Genomic DNA, 10,000 nt, shown 5'->3' with positions numbered 1-10,000 from the left:
GGTAAGGGGGTGAGGGCGGAGGGCAAAGGAAAGACCGAAGCCAAGGAGTTGTTGCTGGTGGGCGGTCAAGGACAGGGAAGATAGGTTGGTGACAGCGTCGGTGAGGGAGAAGCGGGACCAGGGACTGCGGGCGGTGAGACTGGAGAGTTTGCGGGAGAGAGAGCGGCCATGGTTGGTGGAGAGGGACCGGGAAGAATCGTGGGCAATATCGGCAAAGAGCTGGAATACTTGGCTGGGGAGCCGCTCCTTCAGGATGTCCGAACGTACCCGTGAACGGTAGAAGGCATGTTCGACATCCCTCCTACCAGCGTGGATACGTTCAACATGGTAGTGTGTTCTCTCCTTTTCATATGCATACATATACACATATGTAAGTATTTAACTTACATATATTTATCATATATATATATATATATATATATATATATATATATATATATATATATATATATATATATGTATATATATATATATATATATATATATATATATATATATATATATATATATATATATATATATATATATATATATATATATATGGGTATACATATAAATATTATGATTATAAAAAAAACTCACACATAGATATATATAATGAACTTCATGGCCAGTGTTAACAGACACATCGTTACTTCTTTCTTCTTTAATAATAAGAAAAGGGAAACACAAACGTTTCGATTGCACAAAACCCGTCTTCAATGTGAAACCGTAGGATTCAAAAACATTTTCCTTTAGTTCAAAATATACACATATACAAAAAACAAACAAAAAAAACAAACAAAATACAGACAAAATTATATATTAAATACATTTCTTTATAAAGGTTGAGATGTATTGAAATGAAGGATTATACAATATATCAATACAGAAAATCATGAAATATTTTAGCAAACATAAAAATGAAATTGAAAAAATATCTTAAATCAAGGAAAATGCATTATGAAAGGAGTGCAACTTCCATTTGTGATGGACCGCCTGTATACGCCGTCCACCCTCGCTCCACGGCCGAGGTTCATCCCCGTGCGCCTCCGAGGTCGCCCAACACCCCTGCCTTTCTCCCCCGGGCTGAGGATGCCCGGCGCCTCCGAGGTCGCCCAACACCCCTGCCTTTCTCCCCCGGGCTGAGGATGCCCGGCGCCTCCGAGGTCGCCCAACACCCCTGCCTTTCTCCCCCGGGCTGAGGATGCCCGGCGCCTCCGAGGTCGCCCAACACCCCTGCCTTTCTCCCCCGGGCTGAGGATGCCCGGCGCCTCCGAGGTCGCCCAACACCCCTGCCTTTCTCCCCCGGGCTGAGGATGCCCGGCGCCTCCGAGGTCGCCCAACACCCCTGCCTTTCTCCCCCGGGCTGAGGATGCCCGGCGCCTCCGAGGTCGCCCAACACCCCTGCCTTTCTCCCCCGGGCTGAGGATGCCCGGCGCCTCCGAGGTCGCCCAACACCCCTGCCTTTCTCCCCCGGGCTGAGGATGCCCGGCGCCTCCGAGGTCGCCCAACACCCCTGCCTTTCTCCCCCGGGCTGAGGATGCCCGGCGCCTCCGAGGTCGCCCAACACCCCTGCCTTTCTCCCCCGGGCTGAGGATGCCCGGCGCCTCCGAGGTCGCCCAACACCCCTGCCTTTCTCCCCCGGGCTGAGGATGCCCGGCGCCTCCGAGGTCGCCCAACACCCCTGCCTTTCTCCCCCGGGCTGAGGATGCCCGGCGCCTCCGAGGTCGCCCAACACCCCTGCCTTTCTCCCCCGGGCTGAGGATGCCCGGCGCCTCCGAGGTCGCCCAACACCCCTGCCTTTCTCCCCCGGGCTGAGGATGCCCGGCGCCTCCGAGGTCGCCCAACACCCCTGCCTTTCTCCCCCGGGCTGAGGATGCCCGGCGCCTCCGAGGTCGCCCAACACCCCTGCCTTTCTCCCCCGGGCTGAGGATGCCCGGCGCCTCCGAGGTCGCCCAACACCCCTGCCTTTCTCCCCCGGGCTGAGGATGCCCGGCGCCTCCGAGGTCGCCCAACACCCCTGCCTTTCTCCCCCGGGCTGAGGATGCCCGGCGCCTCCGAGGTCGCCCAACACCCCTGCCTTTCTCCCCCGGGCTGAGGATGCCCGGCGCCTCCGAGGTCGCCCAACACCCCTGCCTTTCTCCCCCGGGCTGAGGATGCCCGGCGCCTCCGAGGTCGCCCAACACCCCTGCCTTTCTCCCCCGGGCTGAGGATGCCCGGCGCCTCCGAGGTCGCCCAACACCCCTGCCTTTCTCCCCCGGGCTGAGGATGCCCGGCGCCTCCGAGGTCGCCCAACACCCCTGCCTTTCTCCCCCGGGCTGAGGATGCCCGGCGCCTCCGAGGTCGCCCAACACCCCTGCCTTTCTCCCCCGGGCTGAGGATGCCCGGCGCCTCCGAGGTCGCCCAACACCCCTGCCTTTCTCCCCCGGGCTGAGGATGCCCGGCGCCTCCGAGGTCGCCCAACACCCCTGCCTTTCTCCCCCGGGGTGAGGATGCCCGGCGCGGGGAGGAAGCTGCGGCTCAGAGAAACGGGAGGCCCGCTGGAGCGACTCATGCGCGGCCTCGTTGACGTTGCTTGTTTTATTTGTTTATAGTTGTTTTAGTGTAGTTTGATAAACATTTTTGTATCTTGTCTTAGACGAGTCTCAGCCGGGAACGAAATAGATCAACACAAAGAAAATAAATTGATATAAGAGGAGAAACTTTCAATCTTTATGATTATTTTATTCATTATAATTTTATCTGCACTTTATTGTGATTAGTTTACTCTTTGCATTTTTGCACCGAACATTTTATGAACTTGTTTTACAATATACACTTTTCATCAGAGCTATGTTTTGTTTTACTATTTTATTTCAAAGAACTTTTATTCAGTTTATGAACAGAAATTTAAAATATTTTAAATAATTCTAGTAACGATATATATTAATTATTATATACAGGTTTTTGCAGATATTAAATGCAATACGAACCAAAACTCTCTTTGTCTGTGTTTGTGTTTTATTTTGCTCTTGTTGGGTTTATGTTCAATTTTATATTACTCCTACTAAATGAATAGATAATTTCGATTTTTATATAAGTCTGTTGGAAAAAGGAAGGATGAAAAAGTACTAATATTTTGGTTTTAAAGTTTAAAAGGGGCAAACAATCCGAAACCCTGCAGTATAGATGAAGCCTGTGTACTCGCCTCTCCTCGGGGTTCTAACCGCGCCTGCCTCACTTGGGCTCAACTGCACTTCACAGCACGCACACTGCTGTCGCTCCTTCCTACATTTCTTTTGACACCGCCTCCCTCTTACGTCAGGCACTCGTTCCCGACCGTGCCAGTCGGGTGGTGCCAGTGACCTATTTACACCTTTTAATGAGCCTGGGGACGTTATATATAACTAACACAACAACGTAACGAGAAACACTTAAGGAATATTTAGAATATAAATGCAATGTTGACGAGAAAAATAACAAAATAACAAAGAACAAAAAAATAGAATAAGAACATTTAACTTTCCATTAAATTCAACAAAATTCTACAGTTATGTAAGACATATGCTTATCACAAGAGGGAACATCATATAGGAAATATATTAAGGTGGTGATACGTGGTTTTACAAAGGAAATTGTTATGAAATAGCATATTAATGTGAAATCAACACCCAAGCGTTCTCATGTGCAAAAGGTAGACCGAAAGAGCATATGAAATTTACATAACATTGCATTTGGGCAAATGGAAACATGTTGAGACATTGATGAATTAATTGTATTGCAACATCACATGCTACTATCTATAAACCTTCCAAAAACAAAGGAAAAACTAGACTGTCACGTCCACCACCTGAGCCCCATGGAAGTAGCAGAGCGTCTGGGCCTCTGCCAATCAAAAATGCAATGGCCTTTTCAGAATTGAAAAAATAAAAAAATGGTTGGGAAGCTACTCGAGGATTTCAGTGGAGGAAAGGGATTCATTAAGGTTAACTTTTCGTTTCTAAATCCAAAGATTTTCAGATTGTTTATGTCCAGATCAGATTGGAAAGAGTCAAGAATTTCATAATTACTTTCAATTATTTTCAAAGAATGACTTCTGATTGAGGACTTAACTGGGTTTCTGAGTTTTAATCACTTATTTTTTATCAGCTGTTTTCAAAATGACGCATACAAATATTGTCGTAGGGCCTATATGGAATACCCGTAGCTGCCCTTCAATCTGTTTATATAATTTTCCATTGAAATAAGACAAGATGTCTTTGTTTTCTATATCCAAAAGTTTCTTAATTTGACTTTATATAAACCCTGTATTTATTTTTATTGTCAAAAAGAAAATCCATAATAACTGATAGAATCTCATCAAGTGGAACATTAGTAATTGAGTTTGAGAGATATGTTCTCCAGTTCACCATAATACTAAAATAATTCTTTCAAAAGGAGAATAATTTTTTTTTTTGTTACATTATAATTTATGGTTCCAATGGCAGATAGAATAGTTCTCATCGGAACATTTGCTTTGGGAATCTCGGGTATTCCATACAGGATACATATATATATATATACATATATATATAAATATGTATATATATTGCTACAACTGCCGCCATTCCGTCTGCAATTGCCGATTTATCTTCGCGAAATCTTAAATTGGAAAACAAACGTCTTGACCCCAAACGACCTCGTTGGAGAACAAGCGATGCGACCTCCGCGCCACTTCTCAAGACGCTGCCCTGCGAACCCGCCAAGAAGGCCTATATAAGGGTAAGAAAGCCGGAAAAAAGCAAGAGTTGTTCAGCCATTGAACTGGGCAGCTCGGTCAACTATCCTCGCTACTACTCAGCTGTGACCTCAAGAATCTGGTGACGGTATACTACAGGAAATCGTAAGATAGATATAAATAATAATTTACAAGAAGAATATTGATGGTGTTTCTTAATTAAGGATATTTATTCATGGTTTTATGTGACGGTTTACGGGTAATGTAAATATTGGTAATGGATTGGGGTTTTGAGAAAATAAAAATAAAACATTACTTGCGTTTTATGCATTTCCATGAAAATAATATAAAAAATAAATAATAAGAAATAAATACTAAACTAAGTAAATAAATATACAATTCTACTACGTGATTTTAATAAACTAAATATATTCTAAGAACCTGGAAAATATCATAATACTTTGGAGTATAAACTTATTGCATCAAACTTTATTATGGACTTGTAGTTACATCATTCCCCTAGAATAAGACTAAATCTCATCAAACAACTACATCCGTAATAAATGGGGGCCTGTCCGGGATATTTTTTTCTTTGATAATTCTTCTTTTATGCACCATCAAAATCTCTTTGTGTATGATCGTTGATTTTATTGGAGGTTTGTCAGGATAGTGTTACTTTAGATTTCATTTAGACTTAAAAGTGTTTACTACTGAGATAGTATTTCCTGCTAAATGAGTAATGGAGTACTTGGAACTGATCACTCCCGTCTTGCTTGACCTGTAATACTGTAGAAAATACGCGGATTCCCCGTGTCAATATAGTAGCTAGATTAGTCAGGACTCTAATAATAATCACGCCTTGGCAGACAGCGTCAGTCCGACCAGGAATAAGGAATTCATCCGGATCTACTTAGTGGGATACTTAATGCCGTACTTTTACATTTACATTTAAAGTAAAATATCCGGATCTTCTCACGGGTTAATTAATGCCGTAACCTTATTTCTCATAGAGACGAGTTATACAATTAACAGCTCGCTCTATCTTATCACGTTAACATCACCTACTTAATAAGGGTGATCACAAACAATCACTGTAATAGTGTTTATGAATCAGATTAGGGATTCATCCGGCGACATTAATACCGTACCCTTTCTTTGTTCATGAACCGCGGGATTGTTTCCACGTACTTTCTCCTAGTTAGGCTAAGCAAGTCAAAGTGCTGAGAATTTGTTCTTGTTTCCGTCTGCTTCATTTATGGTATTTGTAAGCCAATATCTAACCTGGGTGTTAGTACGTCATTAAGTCAACTGTTCGATATTAGCCTGTCAACTAACGTAGGGATTATTAGCAAACATTCCTGCAATAATTTCAATTTCTATTCTGCTACAAGTTGATCGAACAGTAACTTCTATTCAAATAATATTCCTTTTAATATGTCTACATTTAATGCTAAAGAATTTTGTGAAAATCCTACACTTGAACAATTAGCCGAACCTATTAAGAAAGATGATTGGCGCTTTATTGCCCAATACTTCTCGGTACCTCATTCGGGTTCAGCAACTAAGAAAGTAATTAAGGAACTAGTATTAGAAAATCTAATTCAAAGAGAATTCCTTCCCTCTGAAGCCACTGATTCTTTAACCCCTTGCCGACGGGTACGACGGGTAGACACGTGCTATGCCCACTGTTAGTACTTGTTTGATTGTTTTTACACATAGATGGCTATACTTGTACTAAGTCACCAATGAGCCAGTTAGGAGTACTGCCCGTCTCGCCCGTTCACCCTTTTCTTTGATTTACGAAATATTTTACATTATCTTATTTTGCTGTTACTAATATTAAAAAACATTATAATAATTATAATGTTTATAATAAAAATAACACCATCGATATCCATAGCACTAGTAAAAAACACGTTTTTCCCGCCAATTCAAATCACGTATGGTCACAAGGTCTACTAATTGACTCCTTTGTGGCTAAGCACTAGCAGAGCCATCTATGAGCAGACATTTCACAAAAAATATAGAAAATGGGCACAGCATTTTCCCCATTTTTTGTTCATTTTCCCCGACGGCATTGGGTTAAACCCTCAAGATCCCGAACTGCTTGACGTTAGAGACACTTCCATTCTGTCTGATCAGAAAGAGGAGTCTTGGTCCACTGCTCGACTAGAATTTGAAAAGTATGCGTTTGATTTAAAACTTAAGGTAGAAAAGCAAAGATTAGAAGAAAGAGCAAGAGACAGGGAAATAGAAATAGCTAAACTTAAATTAGAAGAAAGAAAACTAGAAGCTAAATTAAATGGCACGGGCAATAATGATTCTGTCATTAATGATACGTTCAATTTAACTAAGAATCTACCCCTTGTTCCTTCATTTCTTGAAAATGATCCTGATGGCTCATTCCGTAACTTTGAGAAAACTGCTGAACACTTTAAATGGCCTTATGCTGAGTGGACTTGGCTTCTCCAACCTAAATTAAGCGGTAAAGCTGCCATCATCCTTTTCAAATCTTGATTGCATTGATGATTATGAATCCATAAAACAGTCCATTCTTGATGCTTATGCAATCACACCTGACGGCTACAGACAAAAGTTTCGAAGTCTTACTAAGTCTCCCCATGGTACCTTTGCTGAATTTTTTACTGAGAAGGCTAGATTGTTTAACAAATGGCTAGATTCAACTTCAACAAAATCTTTCTCACAATTAAAAGAACTTCTTATTTTAGAAGAAGTAAAAAGAAAGTTACCCTTCGATATCCTTAAGCATATAGAAGATAGGGGTGAAACCGATCTCCTTAAAGCAGCACAAATAGCTGATTCATTTGCGCTTTTGAAAAGGTCACAGCTGGGTAAGGTAGACAAGGTTAGATTTTATGTACAGTCCTCCTCTGGTGAAAACCTTGGGAATGGTGGTGGTAAAGCTGGCAAAATTGCACCATTAAACTTTTGTTCTTATTGCAAGCGAGCAGGTCATACCATAGACAAGTGCAAAGACCCAAAGTGTAGAAAGTCTGGCATAAATGTAAGACCATTCATAAGTCCAAGCATCCAAGCTTTTGAACCAAAACCAGTGGCAAGTGTGACAAATGTAAACTCTCCAGATCCATTCAGTGATTTTAAATATCGGGGAACTATCCCATACTCATCCTTAGGAACACTGGAGCTGCTCAAAGTATACTTCTAAAGTCTGCTTTACCTGGAATTGAGACAAAATATACAGGTGAAAAAGTTCTTATTAAAGACTTGACTTCCAAAATTAGTTATAAACTAGCAAATATTTTTCTCACTTCTGATTTTGTATCAGGGGCAATAAAGATAGCTGTGACAGAAAATAATTTTACAATAGAGGGAATCAGTTTAATTCTTGGACATGATCTAGCAGGGAAATTAGTGTACCCTACAATTAATGTTGTTGCTAAGCCTTTAACCTATAGCCCAACTAAAGAACTGGATCAGAAACAACCTCATATTTCCCCTGTGTGTGCTGTTACTCGTTCTAAGCTATATAAGAAATCTTCCTTAGAAAAAGAAAATCCAGTTGATAATTTGATCTCACAAGAGATCACACGAAGTAAATTAATTGCAGCTCAAAACGATGACCCCTCTCTTGCTAAATGCAGACATGTTGCCTTAGACAGTCTTAAAGATCAAAAGGTCCCTGGTTTTTATTATCATGACGGACTATTAATGAGAGTATTCCGTCCTCCTGAACTCTGTGCTTTAGATACATGGTCAGAAGTACATCAAGTTGTAATTCCGTTGTCAGTTCGGAAATCAGTCATGACACTTGCACATGATGGTTTAGCAGGTCATTTAGGTATTCAAAAAACTTACAAGAAAATACTTCAAAATTTCTATTGGCCAGGTATGAAGAAAGATGTTACAATATTTATCAGGTCTTGCCATGTGTGTCAAGTTGGGGGAAAACCCAATCAAATAATTCCAAGAGCTCCTTTACATCCTATTCGAGTAGACTCGGATCCATTTGAAAGAATTGTAATTGACTGTGTAGGACCACTGCCTAAAACAAAGAAAGGGAACCATTATCTCTTTACAATTATGGATACTGCTACAAGATATCCAGAGGTTTACCCTTTAAATAATATTTCTGCTAATTCCATTGTAAAATGTCTACTTCATTTTTTCACTTCATTTGGAATCCCTAAAGAGATTCAATGTGACAAAGGCAGTAATTTCACAAGTGACTTGTTTCAAAAAGTCTTAGAACTGTTAGGTATCTCGCAACAAATGTCAACAGCTTATCATCCCCAATCACAAGGTTGCCTTGAAAGATTTCACCAGACCTTAAAATCTATGCTTAAAAAGTATTGCTTAGAAACAGGGAATTCCTGGGATGAGAACATTCATTTTCTTCTGTTTGCCCTGAGGGAATGTCCACAAGAATCACTTGGATATTCTCCATTTGAATTACTATATGGAAGACAGATTAGAGGTCCACTTAAAGTTCTTAAAGATCAGTGGTTTTCAGACTCTTCAGCTCCCCCTAATCAAACAGTGGCATCTTACATAGATAATCTTAGAGCTAAGTTATCAGAGGCAAGAAAATTGGCTCTCTCTAATCTTCATAACGTTCAAATCAAAATGAAGTCTTCTCATGATTTAAAATCTCAAACTCGAGTATTCTCTCCAGGAGACAAGGTTTTACTGTTCCTTCCAATTCCAGGAAACCCTCTAAAGAGCAAATTCATTGGGCCTTATGTTGTTTCTCATAAAGTTTCTGATTACAATTATGTAGTTCAAACTCCTGATAGACGTAAAGATACCCAGTTGGTACATATCAACTTAATCAAATCGTATATTGACAGGCAGCCAAAGGAGGACTTTGCCAAAGGCAAATCTATTGCATGTATGATTCCTCAGGAATCTCCCATAACTTCTATGTCTAACGAGTATATTGAGGAGACTGATTACATAGAAATCCCAGGTCCTCATAATCCACATAACTCTGAGATAATAGCTAATCTTCATAAATATTTAACTTACTTGCCTGCTTCAAAGTTAAATGATGTATATCTAATACTGAAAGATTTTCCTCAGGTAACAGCTGATAACCCAGGGTTTTGTGGCCATACTCTACATGATGTTGAACTCACTCCCGAGGTAAGACCCATTAGGCAAAGTTCATATAGACTCAGTCCAGAGAAGAAAGCTGTTATGAAGAAGGAAGTAGATTATCTACTTGATCATGGTTTAGCTGAACCAAGTAACTCTCCATGGGCTTCACCCTCACTGCTAGTGCCAAAATCTGACGGTACCAGTAGATTATGTACAGACTACCGAAAGTTAAATAAAGTAACT

General features: G+C 41.2%; 2 protein-coding genes across 2 annotated transcripts in view; one reads left to right on the top strand and one right to left on the bottom strand.

Moving 5' to 3' along the window:
• Positions 1–1,015: 1,015 nt before the first annotated feature.
• LOC125031661 (collagen alpha-1(I) chain-like) lies at positions 1,016–2,536 on the bottom strand. Its single transcript, XM_047622547.1, has one exon. The coding sequence runs from the start codon at positions 2,534–2,536 to the stop codon at positions 1,016–1,018; it is 1,521 nt and encodes a 506-aa protein (XP_047478503.1).
• Positions 2,537–6,112: 3,576 nt separating this feature from the next.
• LOC125031660 overlaps positions 6,113–10,000 on the top strand; it is a 6,191-nt gene continuing 2,303 nt past the window's right edge. Inside the window, exons 1-3 of the mRNA XM_047622546.1 lie at positions 6,113–6,334; positions 7,227–7,853; positions 7,997–10,000. The exon at positions 7,997–10,000 is cut by the window's right edge and continues 1,151 nt beyond it. Of these exons, the coding sequence (XP_047478502.1) occupies positions 6,113–6,334; positions 7,227–7,853; positions 7,997–10,000 (2,853 nt within the window). The remainder of the gene's footprint in view (positions 6,335–7,226; positions 7,854–7,996) is intronic.

This window comes from Penaeus chinensis, chromosome 13 (assembly GCF_019202785.1).
Source record: "Penaeus chinensis breed Huanghai No. 1 chromosome 13, ASM1920278v2, whole genome shotgun sequence".
NCBI lineage: Eukaryota > Metazoa > Arthropoda > Malacostraca > Decapoda > Penaeidae > Penaeus > Penaeus chinensis.
Note: the sequence above shows the minus strand (reverse complement) of the source record. Positions and strands in the feature narration are given on the sequence as shown.